Source organism: Rhinolophus sinicus, chromosome X (assembly GCF_036562045.2).
Source record: "Rhinolophus sinicus isolate RSC01 chromosome X, ASM3656204v1, whole genome shotgun sequence".
NCBI classification, from domain to species: Eukaryota; Metazoa; Chordata; class Mammalia; order Chiroptera; family Rhinolophidae; genus Rhinolophus; species Rhinolophus sinicus.
The window spans coordinates 53,340,265-53,359,549 of NC_133768.1; the positions used below are offsets into that span (position 1 = coordinate 53,340,265).

The 19,285-nt window shown below is 36.2% G+C and overlaps 1 protein-coding gene across 1 annotated transcript in view; it reads right to left on the reverse strand.

Annotated features, from left to right (window-relative positions):
* The window catches only part of CHM (CHM Rab escort protein), a 191,528-nt gene that overhangs the window by 93,288 nt on the left and 78,955 nt on the right, over nucleotides 1-19,285 (reverse strand). Inside the window, exons 5-8 of the mRNA XM_019717433.2 lie at nucleotides 7,752-8,139; nucleotides 4,191-4,307; nucleotides 3,556-3,676; nucleotides 894-1,119 (exon numbers count right to left, since the gene is read on the reverse strand). Of these exons, the coding sequence (XP_019572992.2) occupies nucleotides 894-1,119; nucleotides 3,556-3,676; nucleotides 4,191-4,307; nucleotides 7,752-8,139 (852 nt within the window). The remainder of the gene's footprint in view (nucleotides 1-893; nucleotides 1,120-3,555; nucleotides 3,677-4,190; nucleotides 4,308-7,751; nucleotides 8,140-19,285) is intronic.

Here is a 19,285-nt window from a genome sequence, read left to right on the forward strand (position 1 = left end):
GGGCAAAAGACATGAAAAAGCATTTCCCAGAAGAGAAAACATGAATAGCCAATAACCACATAAGAAAACCCTCCATCTCATAAGTAATTTGGGAAATGCAAAATAAAAATACAATGTGATGATATCTTATGTGAGTCACATTTACAAAAATTAGGAAGTCTGATAATACCAAATGTTGGCAAAGATGTAGAGCTATGGAAATTCTGACATACTGCTAGGGGAATGGAAATTGATTCAACTCTCTGGAGAAATAACTGGGTACTATCTTGTATGAACATTCATATATCCCATGACTCAGGAATTCCATTCCTAAGTACATATATCCTAAAAAAACTCTTTTTTTTTTTTTAAATTAAATTTATTGGGGTGACAATTGTTAGTAAAATTACATAGATTTCAGGTGTACAATTCTGTATTACATCATCTATAAATCCCATTGTATGTTCATCACCCAGAGTCAGTTCTTCCATCACCATATATTCGATCCCCCTTACCCTCTCTTGAATACATATATCCTGAACACATACAAGGATGTCGATAAAAGCAAAAAACTGCAAACACCCAGTGTTCATCAACAGAAAAATGGAAAAACAAATTGTAGTATATTCACAATATACAATTCACAATATATAGCAATGAAAATAAATTACCTATAATTGTACACAAAAAGGACGATACTTTGAAGCATAATATCTATTGGAAAAAAGAATTTACAGTATTTCTTTTTTTAGGTAGGTAGGTAGGCAGGCAGATAGATTATAAAAGAGCAGAACAACAAAATATATGCTTATATATACTAAACCTTGAGTAAATCTCATTTTTGTCTTTCTAATTTTCATTTCTTATTCAAGTATCATCTTAACAAGAAACATGACAAACAGCAGCAGTCTTACCTGCAGAAACACTGAGGGAGTTCTCCTTGTCCATATAAAGGAAACAAAAATGGAGTGTTGCCATACCGCCCAAGACAGTGAAGAAAGTTTTTGGTAGCTTTGAGACCATCTATGGTACTGCTGGCTGTCTCTGATGTCATTGCAATTGAATGCAGGACAAAATATTGGAGGTTGGGAGTTAATTTTTGAGTTTTTAAATATTCAGAAAATGTAATCTGCTCATAGGCTATAAAAAGAAAGATGAAAATTTATCAATTAAAATCAGAAACACACTTCAATTTAAAAACCACTGCAAAAAAATGAGATCAAGTCTGTTTGAAACACTTGGCAAAGGACATAGGTGGCATACATACTATTACATTTTGGACACAGACCATTGATTTGGGGGGGGGGGACTAGAAATCACACTATCCTAATTGGATTGATAGCACATTTTTTAAGCTTTAAGTGATGACTCTTTGTTTAGTATTTTAGAGATTTAAAAAGTAGAAAAGCATTAAATAATTAATTAACCATCACAATAGTTTTCCATGGTTGGCAAAAATCTTAATTATCGTTAAATCTGAATAATGCTAAGAACTGTACTTTGAAATATTTAATAAATATGACAAATGGCAATTTTTTGGTAAAAACAACAACAGAGTAATACTTGATTTTTTTTTTAAAAAGTGTATTTCTTACTAAAACTAGGAACGATGAACTATGGCTAAAAAGTAATGCAACTAATTTCTCTGTGGCTATTGGAATCAGTCCTACTGCCTTATAATCACACATAAGGGACCCTAAAAAACTATTTAAATCAAGATCAGAAAAAATGGAATTGGACTGTTAATGGTAGGAAATACAATTTCATGACAAATGACAAAAACTTTACATAAATAATTTATATAAACAAAATTATAAAAAGTTTAACCACTGTGGAAAACAATTTGGCAGTATCCAATGGATTTGAAGCTTTAAAGAGCAAGAGCCACATTTAGTTAAAAAAAAATTAATAATAATAATACTGATGTATTTCTCATTGTAAATTTATAAATGAATCTATATTATATTCCTATTTTGGATAACTTTTCCACCCAATGCCCTTCAAGTATAAAGCTCTGATACTAAAGTGGTTTATTCAAATTTCCACAAACTGTGAAGTAACTGGCTCCAGATCACAGTGAGATGGGTCAAAGCCCAGACTAGAAACCATGCCTTCTCCTAATCCAAGGGGTTTCTCCCATACCATCTAGCCTCTTTTTTTAAATCAATTAAAATGAACAATTCAGTATTCCAAACAAAAGTAATCCTGTAAAAATGAAAAAGAATATAGATTTTTTTTTATTACTGATGAAAAAAATTAATGGAACAATAAAAAATACAGTAACCCCCCCACACTACCCGCAATTTTACTTTCCGTGGTTTCAGTCAACCGTGGTCAATCACAGCCCAAAAATATTAAATGGAAAATCCCAGAAATAAACAATTCATAAGTTTTAAATTGCACGCTGTACTGAGCAGCGTGATAAAGTCTTGTGCTGTCCTGCCCTGCCCTGCACTGGACACGAATCACCCCTTTGTCCAGCACATTAGCATTGTACACGTTAGCTGACTGTTAGTCATTTAGTATCCATCTTGGTTACCAGATTGACTGTGGCAGTGTCACAGTGCTTGTGTTCAAGTAACCTTATTATACTTAATAATGGCCCCAGAGCACAAGAGTAGTGATGCTGGCAATTCAGATATGCCAGAGAAGCTGCAAAGTGTATATATGTATAAGAAAAAAACTAGTGTTGATAGGGTTCAGTACTATCTGCAGTTTCAGGCATCCACTGGGGGTCTTAGAATGTATGCCCCATGAATGAGGGGAGACAACTATGAAGAACCAGTTGACAGCAGTATTTAATTAACAAGAATAAGAAAGAATAAAAATTAACACCCAGCACAGCACTTCGGCAATGATAAAAATGTTCTATAGCTGCACTGTAGCCACAAAAGCCACCAGGCACTTGGAATGTGGCTAGTGCAACTGAGGAACTGAATTTTAAGTTTTATTTAATTCAAATTAATTTAAGTTTAAATAGCTACATGGTGCTAAAGGCTACCCTATTGGATAATGCAACTAAGAATGTATTTTAATAGAGTAATGAGTGAGGGCCGGCCCGGTGGCTCAGATGGTTGGAGCTCTGTGCTCCTAACACCAAAGGCTGCCAGTTCGATTCCCACATGGGCCAGTGGGCTCTCAACCATAAGGCTGCCAGTTCGATTCCTCGACTCCCACAAGCGCGCCCTACAACTAAGATTGAACACGGCAACTTGAGCTGAGCTGCCGCTGAGTTCCCGGATGGCTCAGTTGGTTGGAGCGCATTCTCTCAACCAGAAGCTTGCCGGTTCGACTCCCACAAGGGATGGTGGGCTGCGCCCCCTGCAACTAACAATGGCAATTGGACCTGGAGCTGAGCTGCGCCCTCCACAACTAAGACTGAAAGGACAACAACTTGACTTGGAAAAAGTCCTGGAAGCACACACTGTTCTCAATAAAGTCCTGTTCACCTTCCCCAATAAAATCTTTAAAAAAATAAAAAAAGAGTAATGAGTGGCTCACTACATCAGAAGCAGCATATTAAAATACTGAAAAAGCTCAAATAATTGGAAAACACAATTACATGAAAAGCAATACCTTTATATTCATCAAGGTGTTCCTCATACTCCATACAAAAGGTAAGAAACTTCATTAGCATTCGCTTTTCTACCATAGAAAGTTGTTTGCTATTAAAGACATCTGCTCTGGAACAAGGAACCTGAAACACATGACTTTAAGTTAAGAAACTACTTCCTAGTGATAAACAAGTATTCCACATTATATTTTTTTCCTAGAACTATAACAAGATTATTATTTCCATTCTAGTCAGGCTGATTCTCGTCGCCTTCCATCAGTTCTATGGCATCTTTGTTGACTTCAGAGCTAATTAACTTATGAGCTCTTGCTTAATTCAGCCAAGTTTCCCCTTATGCCATTAAAAAGCCAATGGCATGTCACCCCTAATTGGGAACAAATGACAGCTCAAATCTAGCAATGCTGCCTGAAATTAACACTTTCTCAACCCCAACATCAAGCTGCAGAATAATTCATGAGAAAATTAACACTAGACATTTTAATTGAGCAATTCCTTACTACTTACATTTGTAAATCACCATGCAGGGTTGGAATTTTCTGTTTTACCAGGAAAATAACAATCCTTTTGCTCATCATTCCAAAACAAACAATAATAATTTAAGCTCATACACAGTTACAATACTTGATCAGCATAGTACCTGTTCCACTCTTCCTTCTCGAAATGCAAGAATCCTGGTAATATTTTTGAACTCTGCATATCGACTAACATTAGATTTGATTAGAAGATCAATTAGCAATCCTCGAGAATACAGCACCTGTACAAAGAAAGTATTTTAGAGGATGAAATAAATGGTGAAAATAGTGGAAAAATTGATAACACTAAATGAAGATATATAATTTTGTTATATTTTGAATTATTTGTAAAAAGCATTATACCTATTAATATTATAATACATATAATTTACTAGAGTCTCACAATTGATTATCTGAAACTCAAAATCCAAAAAGCCCTGGAATGCAAGGTTTTTTCATAGCTAATTGGGCAACAAAATCTGACCCAAAGTGATAAAAGACTCATTCTGTCTTTGTCCCATTTAATGTGAATATTCATACATCTGACTACAGAAATATAAATATGCTAAATTACAGAGTTTCTTTCTCCTCAGACCCTGCTGAGTGTTATATCATATATAGCATACCAGCATATGTACTTTCTCAAATACGTATTTTTTAAATCTGAATAACAGAACATACCAGGCCCCAAGGATTTTAAATAAGGAGCTGTAACCTTATATAAGGCCAGGTAGTTATTAAGAAGAAACCAGCCCAGCCTGCTAGACTTCCTCATCAACCAAAAAAGAAAAAGACCGGTTGTGCATTTCCACTGAAAAAGTATAATTATAAGGTTCCTCTGTAATCTTAGCAGTCTAGATTTATCTGAGCTATGTCTTTCTCAAGAAGTGAGGATGATGGTTATTGCCAGCATTCATACAAGGGATTGATTTTACCTTTCAGAATCTCTCATGACCAGTATCAGAGGGACAAAGACGCGAATGCATCATTACTTTCAGCCTAATATACTATGCAACTAATATAGCCCATGTTTTTAACAATATATTGCGAAGTCTTAATTCTATACTTATAATAAAAAAAAGATACTTCAAATTCCTCACTTGTTTAAAAACACAAATATTTGAGATTCAATGATCCCTCAGTGGTTATAATTTCAAAAATATTAATGTATCAAACATAAAATGTATTTACACTTAATGAGACCTAGTAAAGCTTAAGATTTAATGCCAGCTTAAAAAATAATGCATTCAAGATATCACTCAAGAGTGAAAACATATTTCAATTAAAACTATACTAAACTTTTGTCTGAAGCTTAGAAATAACGAATATGTACCATATTTAAACTTAAGCCTCTTTTTCACACTCTAAAGTGATCTGCCTCAGCAATTTCACAGTGGTGAGAGGCTAAAGAATACTTCAATTTGATTAAGATAATGGGGACTAGATTTAATAGTTAACAATTTTTGCTTCACTTACCATGTTGTTTCCATACTTATTAAAAGTATGGACTTTTTTACAAATGAGTTTTAATTCTAAGAACTTCATCTTTGGTCATCATTTCTATTAGTCTAAGCAGAATAACACTATAAAGTATTTTATTTAACTAACCTACCCTGAGCTATAAGATTACTTTTTAAAAGGCTGTACACATGGATGTGTTTTGTAAAATATAAAGCACCACTGTACATGATGACTGTGAGATAGAATGCATACAGAAATATCAACTGGCTTGGAGATATCAAACTGAACTTTAGGAAAAAGGCTTGTGGTAGATATTTGACAATCATCCTAAACTTATACGTAATAACTTCAATTATTAGAACAGATGAGATTTCCAAGGAATGAACGATTAACCCAATATCATGGAATACAATGTTTTCCAAAGAGTATGTATTCAATAAATGTTCATTAAATGACTAGCATTAAAAAAATGATAATAAGGCTCTTCTAACTGCTATGGATATACATTCTTTAGCTACTCCTGCTTTTGTAGGATGAGTACAGTAAATTATTATTGGTTCTCTTTTAAAGGAATAAACCCCTGAAAACTATGTAGAAGAAAGTACAACTTCCTTGACCCCTGTAGACATGTTTGTTTTTAATTTACCCTAAGAGAACCACTATTATTAACCATTTGAACTCATAAAAAATACCCAGAAGTCCCTTTCAGCAGCTCCTCAAATGTCTCAGCATCCAATTAAACTATCTCCCCCTCCACCACGACCAGCATTCACTTTCTTACACAAGTGAACAGTTCCCTACACTAATTCCAAAAATTGAAAAAGCAACATCTTCTACCATTTTCCTCTGCATGATTTATATTGTATTTCAGTCACCCTACAGGTTAGAGACTTTTATGAACTAGTCTTGATTCTTAACCGTCATTTATTTAAGTTGGGTATTCCAAATTCCACATAACTAATTCAAAATGAAATTTCAGACAAAACCTATTTGTTACTTCACACCCAGAGTTTTCTTTTGTGTGTGTATGTGTTTTTTCAAATTAAAATGTATTGGGCGATTGGTTAGTAAAATTACATAGGTTTCAAGTTTTTAAACTTATTTCCTGCTCATGAGAACAGGAAGACTAGTAATGAACTACGATTAAACTTCCACCCAGAAATCAATAGCCAAGGTAACAAAGAAAGAAGATAGAGAAGGTGGAAAAGATAGTGCAGAAATATGAAGTAGGACCAAGGCGGTAGACAGGATAAAATCAAACACAGAGAGCTATGTGATAGAAAGAAACAGTAGGTAGTAAAAAGATATTCATATTTTCAGGCATCAAGTTCAAAGCCAGCAGCAATATGAAGATATGGAATAGTATCAGCAAAATGTGAGAAACACGCAATTAGTCCCTCTGTTTACTCCGTAACTTGCAACTTGAAGAGGGCACATTAAATTGAAAAGCCTAGTTTTGAGCGTAGTCTGATGTTATTAACTACCCTCTTCTACTTCTTTTCAATTTCGCATTGCTTGCCCTCATCTTATGGGACTTGGTCTCTGTTTCTTTATACTTTCATCCAGCCCTATATCTTAACTCTTTAAGGCCATTATCCTTTATCTTACTGGTTTTCTATTCTTTCGCACTAAATCAGTGTTGCTTCCTATAAACCGAATGCAACCCTGTCACACCAACCTTACATTAGAGTTAAGGGTGGAAACATAACCGAGGACAAAAGCATTCCTCCCAGCCTCACTGCCACCACTTAAATTATCCTCCAAAGAACTCATACCTGAACAGACGATTTTCAAAAATGCATTACTTTATTCAGAATGTTATCATAGAGATGTTAAAAAAATAGTTACTATATATAAAGGCTGAAAAAAGTTCATTTAATGGACTGACTATAAATAACATGGAACTGTAATTAGGATCATTAGAATTTTTCTGATGATAGAATTCACAGTGTCCATGCAGTAGGAGAATCTCAGAATGGACTTTGTGCTCCAGTACTAAAGCACCCTTGCGATACGGTACCGAGCATTTTTAATGGGTTTTTAAACCTATATTTAAAGATATTTATCTGAACTAAAAAATTCTGGCTACCAGTTCTTTATAAAATGAATGTCGTATACTTCAGAGAATAAAAGTATGAAAATAGAGTTTATGGGCTCAGATGCTATTCTCAATTAATTGAAAATTAGTATTGTTCTATAATAAGATGGGCAAAATTGGTACTTACCTTTGATACCAAATCGATATTAAATCTCCTGCCTTCTTTAATAATCTGCGAGTAAGTAATTCTATTTTGCTTTGGCTGTTCTGCGATGTCTTCTACTGTAGGCACATTTTCACTTGTTTCCTTTTCTGAAGTTGATGTCACACAAGTTTTATCATCACAATGGTTTTCTTTCTCCCCTGTCCTGTCAACATCATTTACTTCTAGGGCATGCTCTGGATCACTGCTTGGAGTTTGTCCTGTGGGCATTTCACAGCTCATGGTGCTTAATGACTCATCTTCTGTAGGCAGGCAGGCAGAATCCGCAGCTTCTGTGGAATTCGCAGATGTCACAGAAGCGTGATTTTTCTGCAGTGCACCAGCCTCTTCGACACCGTCATGCAAATCCTGACTAATGAGAAATTATAATAATAATACTACGCTTTTGATAATCGTACTTGCCTATATTTTTACCTTCTAACTTTTTATGACAATTTTTATTTCTTTACCCTATTTATCTCAACAAGTTCACTGTATATTTTGCTTTCTGAAATCCATACATTAAACAATCATCTGTTAAGATTTCAACACAATATGAAACATAATTAAGATTTGAAAAATAAACAAAGATTTCAGGGTTTAGCAGGCTATGTCACATGTCACATGATAACTTGAAGCAGACAGAGTATTTGTATTTTAGAAACAAATCAACACAGTGCTTATCAGCACAGCCTTCAGAATAAAAAAATCAAGGTTCAAACCCTGACCTATGACTAGATAACTCTGTGAACTTGTTATTCATCCTCTTTGACCTAAATTATCCTCCTGTAACACAGGGCCATCATCCAGCTATAACATAGGTGGCCAATAACACCTACCTCACAAGGTTGTTCTGAAGATTAAATGAGGTATCATATCACATGCAAAGAACCTAGCACATATTAAATTCTCAACAATGGTAGTTATCAAAGGTTATTATTGGTAGTGGTGGTGTGACAGTTAGAGAAAAGTATCTGAAAGTTTAAGTTGGCTTATCACAATGTAGTATCTACAGAATCTCTCTATATTCTTTTCTGCTGTATTTTTAGTATTAATATCTATTACTCTACTGGAAGCCCCACTTCCAACTTGCTACTGGAGTTAACATTCTCAGGACATTATTGCCTTGACTGATACAACAGGCTCCCATTCAGTCAGCCTGCATCAATGTATTTCTCCATGATGTTTTATCCTTCACAGAACTACATTTCCATTGAGTTGCCCACCACACAAAACTGCTCAACAATAAAACTGCATTGTACATGAGAGGCTACGGGATGTAAACATCTGATAACTGATTGCTCAAGAACTAACAGTAGCTCTTCCTTACATCAAATCTAAATCATACACCATAAAAATCTTCCTCTTCCTGTCTCTAAACCAAATCACCTTCTGTATCTACTATATTCTGGTCTGATCTCTCCTACTTTCCAACAAGGCATCTCTAACTCCTAATTTACCAACTTTAATCTCCATATTTTGGCCCATATCATTTGTTTCTTCTGGGTTATCCATTCTGCTCCCCATAATATCACAATTTCCCGATCCCCAAACAATGGCACAATTCAACAATCACTAAGAAAAAGTTTAAATTGTACTTCAAAGGAGTCTTCCCCAACCCAACCACACTCATCATTCTATCACTCCATGCCCCCAATACACACATGAAGTTTACCTTGCATTCATGTATCAGTTCTTTTTAAACAGTCATTTTGTGGTTCAGTATATATATTATCTTCTAAACCAGGGGTGTCAAAACTGCAGCCCGCGGGCCAATTGTGGTCCGCAATCCATTGTTAATTGGTCCGCAGCAAATTCCAAAAATATATTTAGCTTACTTAAATAAACCAGGTGAGGCAATACATACTTCACCTCGAGTGAGTGGGCCAGCTGTTTGTGTATTTTACCGCATATGGCCCTTGGTAAAAAACGTTGAAAAAAGTTTGGACACCCCTGCTCTAAACCATACTTTAATTCTCTTGAAAGAAGACCCGAACATCTCTTCATGTGTGCTCCTTACAATATCTACCATACTGCACTATAACTGTGGTATGTATTTAATAAAACGCTCGATGCATAAATGGTTTGTACATGCAATACACAGATATAGAGGGTGCCAACATATGTATATACATTAACTTGTATACATCTTTTGCTATCAGTGTATATTAAGTATTACAATTTTAATACAGTTTCTGCCTTTCTTAAAATGTGTATACATTTTCTTGGCACCCTCTGTATTTCTATCCTTTAACTATGAAACAAACTTATTTGTAGAAAACACAAAAAATTAGGCCAGAAAAAAAGAAATAAATTGTAAATTCCAAAGTATGGGCGCAGTGAAAGAAAGGTGACTTATTAAATAAATTAACACAGTAAACACTGCAATAAAAAAGGTACAATGATTATGTCATAAAAATGGTGACGTGAGGTAAGCTTCTGAAATCTCCCCTGGAATTTACAACAAATTGAACAGCTATAACTCTACAAAGGTCTCCCTGAGCACCAGAGAGGCAAGACTAAGAAATTCGCACTTGAAATCATCTAAAGGTGGGCAAATTGGGCAAGCAGGGGAGGAGGGAAGGAGGAAATGCGGAGATACCAGCTGCTGTATGGGCCGCACAGTACGCGCTCAGAGATCTGACCTCCCTGCATTCCAGAGCTACCGCAGTCACAGGAGAGGGAAAAATTAGCGCTCAGAGTACTCCACTTATGGCCCACAGTCCCACCTGAGGGAACAGCATATAACACGGTTAAACCCAATGGTCACGGCACAGACCTTGGAGCAAAGACTGAGGTAAGCAGGGTAAAAACAACGGTTTAAACCCTCACTGCCAAGGAAAGGACAGAGGGCATAGGCACAGAGCCTAGCCGACTCCTACTGACCCACCCAGAACTCGCCAGACCCTAACCCTCCCAAGGCAAGAAGCAGAAGGGTAGCAGTGTCAGACTTAAAAAAAAAAAGCAGAATATTCGCAGGTCTGACAACTGCAGCCAGTGGCCACAGATTCATAGCCCAACTAGTTCTGACGAAGGGGAGGGAGCCTTGGTAGCAGGACTGGATGTGCTGGTGGTTGCACCCAATGCTCTGGGCCACCTCCTACAACCCACCCTGCGCCTGTCCACACCTATCCGGGAGGATCCCAGCAGGAGTAAATTGAATCTCTGAAACACACAGACTGTGAAACTGGTGCAGGAAGAGGTTTGGAACTTCAGAAGATCTCCACATCCCCCCATGGAGGGGGTGCCCTGTGACCCAGGTGACCTGTTCAGGGGACAAGCCCACCTTCCAGGGATACTCCCCTTGTGTGAGAAGCCAGAACAGTGTACAGAAAATATGACACTACAGTGAGAGAGAGAATAAAAGGCTGCAGTCAGAGAGAAAAATAAAACATTCTATCAACACCTACTGGAAAACAAAAGAAAGACCTCTTCCTATCAACCTGTTGCAGAAGCCACTCCTGTAGATGAATAGGAAGATAAATATTAATTCATTAATTGCCATGAACAACCATTGTAACAAGGCAGCTCAGAAACAAAATGAAAAGTCTCCAGAAAATGAACTTAAAGACATGGCAGTACGTGACTTAAATGACAGAGAATTCAAGATTGCAGTTCTGAAAAAACTCAACGAAATACAAGAAACCACAGACAGGCAATTTAATAAACTCAGAAACACAATCAAAGAACAAAATGAACATTTACCAAAAAGATACAAATTTTAAAAAAAGAATCAAATACAAATTCTGGAGATGAAGAACTCAATAAAAGAAAGGAAGAAAAAATCGCCAGCTTAGGTAATAGAGCTGACCAGATGGAGGAAAGAATCAGTGACATCGAAGATAGAAACCTGAAAATGACACAGATGGAAGAACAGAGAGGCTTAACAGTTAAAAGAAATGAAAGAATTCTACAAGAACTTTCTGACTACGTCAGAAAGAGCAATATAAGAATAATGGGCATACCAGAAGGGGAAGAAAGAGGGAAGGGAACAGGCAATGTATTCAAACAATAATTAATGAGAACTTCCCAAACTTGTGGACAGAACTGGATCCTCGAATCCAAGAACCAAAAAGAACACCTAATTACCTCAACCCCAATAGGCCTTTTCCAAGGCAGATTGTACTAAAGCGGTGAAAAATTAATGACAAAGAAAGGGAATAAAAGAGAGTAACCTACAAAGGAAAGCCCATTAGATTATCAGATTTTTCAGCAGAATTTCCACAAGCCAGGAGGGAGTGGATTCAAATATTCAAACTATCAAAAGACAGAAATTATGAGTGAAGAATAACATATACAGAAAAGTTATCCTTCACATATGAAGGAGGAATAAAGACCTTTCAAGACATACAGAAGCTGAGGCAATTTTCTAAAACACAACCTGCACTACAAGAAATAGTGAAGGAGGCTATTCGACCAGCATAAATAGGAATAATGGGTGACAACAAAAACATAAAAGGGGGGAGAGTAAAGGCCTGAACCGGAATATGGGAATGGAAAAACAAAGTATGATGAAGAAAATGGAATACTATAAATATGAAACTTTCTTTTATAGAAATTTAATGGTAACCACTAAAAAAAAATCCAGAACTGAAATACATAACATAATCAAAAAAGAAACAGAAGGAAAACCATAGAATACCACCACACTGAAATAATAGACTACAACAAAAAGGCAAAGAAACAATGGAGACACAGCCTTACCAGAAAACCAAAGAAAGAATGATAGGCAATCCTCATATATCAATAATCACCCTAATTGTAAATGTACTGGATTCTCCAATAAAAAGGCACAGAGTAGCAGATTGGATAAAAAGGGGAAAAAAAAGAAAATTAAACCCAACCATATGCTGTCTCCAAGAGACGCATCTCAGCTACAAAGACAAGCATAGACTCAAAGTGAAAGGGTGGAAATTGACACTCCAAGCAAATAGTATCCAGAGAAAATGAGGTGTAGCCATAATGATATCAGATGAAACAGACTTCAGGGTGAAAAAGGTACCAAGAGACAAAGATGGACATTTCATAATGGTGAAGGGAACTATACAACAAGAAGACATACAGTCATCCATATTTATGCCCCAAATCAGGGAGCACCGAAATATACCAAGCAACTACTAACAGAACTAAAGGGAGAAATTGACCAAAACACAATTATACTAGGGGATCTAAACACATCACAGACAGCTATGGATAGATCATTGAAACAGAAAATAAAGAAAGAAATATCAGCCATAAACGACACATTAGATGAAATGGACATAATTGACATTTATAGAGCACTTCATCCCAGAACATGAGATTATATATTCTTTTAGTGTACATGACACATTCTCAAGGATAGACCATATATTGGGACATAAAACTAACCTCAGCAAATTTAAGAAGACTGAAATTATCCCAAGCATATTCTCTGATCATAAGGCTTTGAAATTGGATATCAACTGCAAAAACAAAGCAGGAAAAACCACAAATATGTGGAGATTAAACAACATACTTTAGAGAACGACTGGGTCAAAGAAGAAATAAGAGAAGTCAAAAAAAACATAGAAACAAACGACAATGAAACTACATCCTACTAAAATTTTTGGGATGCAGCGAAATCAGCTTTAAGAGGGAAATTTATATCGTTATAGGCCTACCTCAAGAAAGAAGAAAAATTGCAGTTGAATAACCTCATGTTACACCTTAAAGAACAGAAAAACAAGAACAAATGAAACCCAAAGTCAGGAGAAGGAAGGAAATAACAAAAATCAGAGGAGAACTAAATGAAATAGAGAACAAAAAGACAACAGAAAAAATTAATCTGATAAAGAGCTCGTTCTTTGAAAGATTAATAAATTCAACAAACCTTTGGCTAGACTCAGTAAGATAAAAAGAGACAAGACAGTAATAAACAAAATCAGAAATGAAATAGGGGAAGTTATCACCGATGCCACAGAAATACAAAGGATCATCCAAGAATACTATGAAGGACAGCATGCCACCACATTCAATAACCTAGAAAAAATGGACAGGTTCTTAGAAACATATAGCCTTCCTAGTCTGAATCATGAAAAATTGGAAAATCTAAACAGATGGATCAACAGTAAGGAAACTGAATCAGTCACCAGAAACCTTCCCAAAAGAAAAAGTCTGGAACCACATGGCTTCACTAATGCAGTCTACCGAATCTTCAAAGATGATCTAATACCAATCCTACTGAAAGTCTTCCAAAAAATTGAAGATGAGACAATACTCCCTAACTCATTTTATGAGGCCAACATTAGCCTGATACCAAAACCTGGTAAGGAAAACACACAAAAAAGAAAATTACGGATCAATGTCTCTGATGCATACAGATGCAAAAATCCTAAACAAAATTCTAGCAAATCGAATGCAACAATGTATTAAAAAGATTATACATCACGACAAAGTGGGGTTCATCCCAGGGGCAAAACGATGACTCAACATATGCAAATATCCAATGTTCATTGCAGCTTTGTTTACGGTGGCCAAGACATGGAAACAACCAAAATGTCCTTCGATAGATGAAAGGATAAAGAAGTTGTGGTATATATACACAATGGAATACTATTCAGCGGTAAGAAAAGATGATATAGGACCATTTGTGACAAAATGGATGGATCTTGAGATTATAATGCTAAGCGAAATAAGTCAGACAGAAATAGCAGAGAACCATATGATTTCACTGATATGTGGTATATAAACCAAAAACAACAAAAGAACAAGACAAACAAATGAGAAACAAAAACTCATAGGCACAGACAACAGTTTAGTGGTTACCAGAGGGTAAGTGGTTACCATAGGGTGGGGGTGGGAGATGAGGGTAAGGGGGATCAAATATATGGTGATGGAAGGAGAAGTGACTCTGGGTGGTGAACACACAATGGGATTTATAGATGATGTAATACAGAATTGTACACCTGAAATTTATGTAATTTTACTAACAATTGTCATCCCAATAAAAAAAAAGAAAAAAAAAGATTATTCATCAAAACCAAGTGGGATTCATCCCCGGAGCACAAGGATGGTTCAACATCCGCAAATCCATCAATGTGATATAACACATAAACAAAATAAAGGATGAAAATCATATGATTATATCAATTGATGCGGAAAAAGCATTTGACAAGATACAAAATCCATTTATGATTAAAACACTTAATAAAATAGGTATAGAAGGAATGTACCTTAACATAATAAAGGCCATATATGACAAACCCTCAGCTAATCTCATAATTAATGGTGAAAAACAGAATCCCTTTGCTCTACTTTCAGGAATAAGACAGGGCTGTCCCGTATCTCCTCTGCTTTTCAACACAGTGTTGGAAGTCCTTGCCAGAGAAATCAGGCAAGAGAAAGAAATAAAATGCATCCAAATTGGGAATGAAGAAGTTAAACTGTCACTCTTTGTAGATGACATGATGCTACTCTGTTTCCCCGAAAATAAGACCTAGCCGGACAATCAGCTCTAATGCATCTTCTGGAGCAAAACTTAATATAAGATCCGGTCTCATTTTATTATAAGATCAGTCTTATCTAATATAAGACCGGGTCTTGTACTACTTCTTGCTCCAAAAGATGCATTGGAGCTGATTGTCCAGCTAGGTCTTATTTTCAGGGAATGATGGTACATATAGGAAACCCTAAATAATCCACCAGAAAGCTATTAGAAACAATAAACGAATACCGTCAACTTGCTCGCTATAAAGTCAACGTACACAAATCCACTGCATTCCTATATACTAACAATGAAATCCCCGAAAAAGACATAAAACCAAACAATTCCTTTTGCAATTGCAATAAAAAGAATAAAATACCTAGGAATAAACTTAAGGATGTGAAAGACTTATATACTAAAAACTATAAGACATTTTTTAAAGAAATTGAAAAAGACACAAAAAAATGGAAAACATTCTGTGTTCATGGATTGGAAGAATCAACATAGTTAAAATGGCCATAGTACCCAAAGCAATATACAGATTTAATGCAATCCCCATCAAAATCCCAACAGCATTTTTTAAAGAAATAGAACAAAAATCATCAGGTTTGTATGAAACCACAAAAGGCCCCAGATACCCAAAGCAATCCTAAGAAAAACGAACAATGCTGGAGGTATCATACTCCCTGACTTCAGCTTGCACTACAGGTTAACAACAATTAAAACAGTGTGATACTGACAAAAAAACAGAGACACATACCAATGGAATAGAATTAAGAACTCAGAAATAAACCCACATACATATGGACAGATAATTTTTGACAAAGAAGCTAAAAACATACAATGGAGAAAAGACAGCCTCTTCAATAAATGGTGCTGGGAGAATTGGATAGCCACGTGCAAAAGAATGAAACTGGACTGCTATTTGTCACCATGTACCAAAGTTAATTCAAAATGGATCAAAGACTTAAGCATAAGACCTGACACAATAAACTGCATAGAAGAAAACATAGGTACTAAACTTATGGACCTTGGGTTCAAAGAGCATTTCATGAATTTGACCTCAAAGGCAAGGGAAGTAAAAGCTAAAATAAATCAGTAGGACTGCATCAAGCTAAAAAGCTTCTGCACAACAAAAGAAACCATCAACAAAACAAAGAGGCAACCAACCGAATGGGAGAAGATATTTGCAAACAAGTCTCCAATAAGGGGCTAATATGCAAAATATATAAGGAAGTCATACAACTCAACAACAGGAAAACAAACAATCCAATTAAAAAATGGGCAGAGGACCTGAATAGACATTTCTCCAAAGAGGACATACAAATGGTCAATAGACACAAGAAAAAATGCTCAACATCTCTCATCATCAGAGAAATGCAAATAAAAACCACAACGAGATATCACCTCACACCAATTAGAATGACTATCATCAACAAGACAAATAATAACAAGTGATGGAGAGGCTGTGGAGAAAAAGGAACCCTCATACACTGTTGGTGGGAATGCAGATTGGTGCAGCTGTTATGGAAGGCAGTGTGGAGGTTCCTCAAAAAATTACCAATAGAATTACCATATGACCCAGCAATCCCTCTCCTGGGTATCTACCCAAAAAATCTGAAAAGATTTATACATAAAGACACGTGTGCTCCAATGTTCATTGCAGCTTTGTTTACGGTGGCCAAGACATAGAAACAACCAAAGTGTCCTATGATAGATGACTGGATAAAGAAGTTGTATATACACAATGGAATACTATTCGGAGGTAAGAAAAGATGAAATAGGACCATTTGTGACAACATAGATGGATCTTGAGATTATAATGCTAAGCGAAATAAGTCAGACAGAAAAAGTAGAGAACCATATGATTTCATGGATATGAGGTATATAAAACTGAAAACAAGAAAAGAACAAGACAAAGAAAGAAAGAAACAAAAACTCATAGACACAGACAATAGTTTAGTGGTTATCAGAGGGTAAGGGGGGAAATGGGTGGTAGATGAGGGTGAAGGATCAAATATATGGTGATGGAAGGAGAACTGACTCTGGGTGGTGAACACATAATGTGAGATATAGATGATATATTACAGAATTGTGCGCCTGAAATCTATGTAACGACTAACAATTGTCACCCCAATAAACTTTAATTTTAAAAAAAGAGTACAATACAAGAATAAAATAACTTATTTTAAATGTCAGGAAATAAAATGCCATGATATTTACTGTTATAATCTAGTACTTTTAATTAAATGTAATGAAAGAAGGGCTTGACATCATTAATGCTACAATATTTTTCAGATCTAGGGAACTACTGCCAGAAAGTTCTATCCCTACACACATTACTTAGTGGATATTAAGCAAGTCACAATCTCTCAGATTCCTTATCTATAAAATAGAGACCATTCCATCTACCTTACCTCTCATGAGGCTGTTGTAAGATAAATGAGGTAACATGTATGAAAAGTATCTCATAAACTCTAAAAGGTTACTCAAACATAAGATATTAATCAAATATAAGATATTGTTAAACTTTCCACTGTTAACAGGCAACTGAAAACACGTGTGCCTAGGTTTTTTGAGAGCAAATTTTGAAAGCTCTTTGGCCACATAACCACACAATAGCACCATGCCATTAGCAACATTAAAAATGAAGAGTGATTATATGAAATGTGATTTGCATGTTTTCTACAGAATTGTTCACACTCTGTATTCACTGTGATTATTTTGAAAACCAATATACCAAACAGCATTACATGAGGGATCTAAGATGACAACTTCCAGCAAAATTCCACGCCTACAGATTAAACAAAGAAATGACAGGATAGTTAATTGCACTTTACAGATAAGACGGAATATGGCAACTTCTCCTATTACAGACCATTAGAATGACACTGTGAAAATTGAGCACAGCAATTGATCTAGTCAGTGGCTCTTTACTACATTCTGAGAAAGGAGGCTTTGTAGAGTGAATGAAATAAACTAACCAGTGCAGGACAATCTGGAAGACATAAGTCAAAATACTTAAATAAAGTTTCAATGTAAGAAAAGAAATTATACTTTGTGAATTTGTTCAACATCCATAAGCTATTAAGGTTCACTATTCTCAACATCATAATTTGGTGAAATCCTGACCACTACGGAAAACATATGCATTAAAAACACAGTAGTGTTCTTACTTTCCCTTAACAACAACCATAATATTTTTGGAGTTCTGCCAAGGTTAAGTTTACCTAACTAGAAGTTATAAAGATACCATAAAACTCACAAAACTTCACTTATTTCCTCAGTAAGCAAAATTCTGTTCATCAAAAAGGACTTACCTTTCCTCTAATTTAAAACTTTATATTGTGGTAAAAAGAATTCTTGAAAAAGGCAACTCAACCTTTTGAAGCAAATTTCAGAATGAAATAACTCAACTTTATTAATTTTAAAGTATTTGGAAAATATAAGAACACATTTGCCAACTGTGGGGACAGAGCCCCAGAAAGTAGTTTAAAGGCTCTAGGCCTCAAGTGGAAAGGTGCTGGCTCGGCTGTGGCGGATTGGCCGACGGCTGTGGCCGGTTAGCCGACTGGCCGCTGGTATAACTGCTGCGGCTACGGAGGACTGCCAAGGATTGCCGAGGAGCCGAGCAGAGCCAAGGAGAGCAGAAGAGAGGAGAGGAACAGGGTCCAGAGAGTGGAGGAGAGTCGTCAGTCGGTTGGCGGAAAGGCGGACGGCAGGTCGCGCGTCCAGTGGGCCCAGCCTCCAGTGAGACCATAGTGGTATGACTCCCCTACCTATGGCTCCGTGGGTGCTCCTTTTTGGCCTCACCATATCCTGCGTTCTTGTGTGGGGAGCGGGAGCAGAGACCCCGCAGGCCGCCCCGCCTGAAAGATGGCGCGGTAAGCAGGCCTCCACGCACGACAAATGGCGCAGCGAGCAGGGTCTCCCGCACGACACCAACTGAAAATTAATGTCGCTGGATTACAATGTCTCAAAGGAAGCTTTTGAGTTCTAAAATGCTACTATGATTTTAGTATGTGAAGGTGAAAATCTGCATTATTAGCTCTTATAAAAATTTCCAATATTAAAA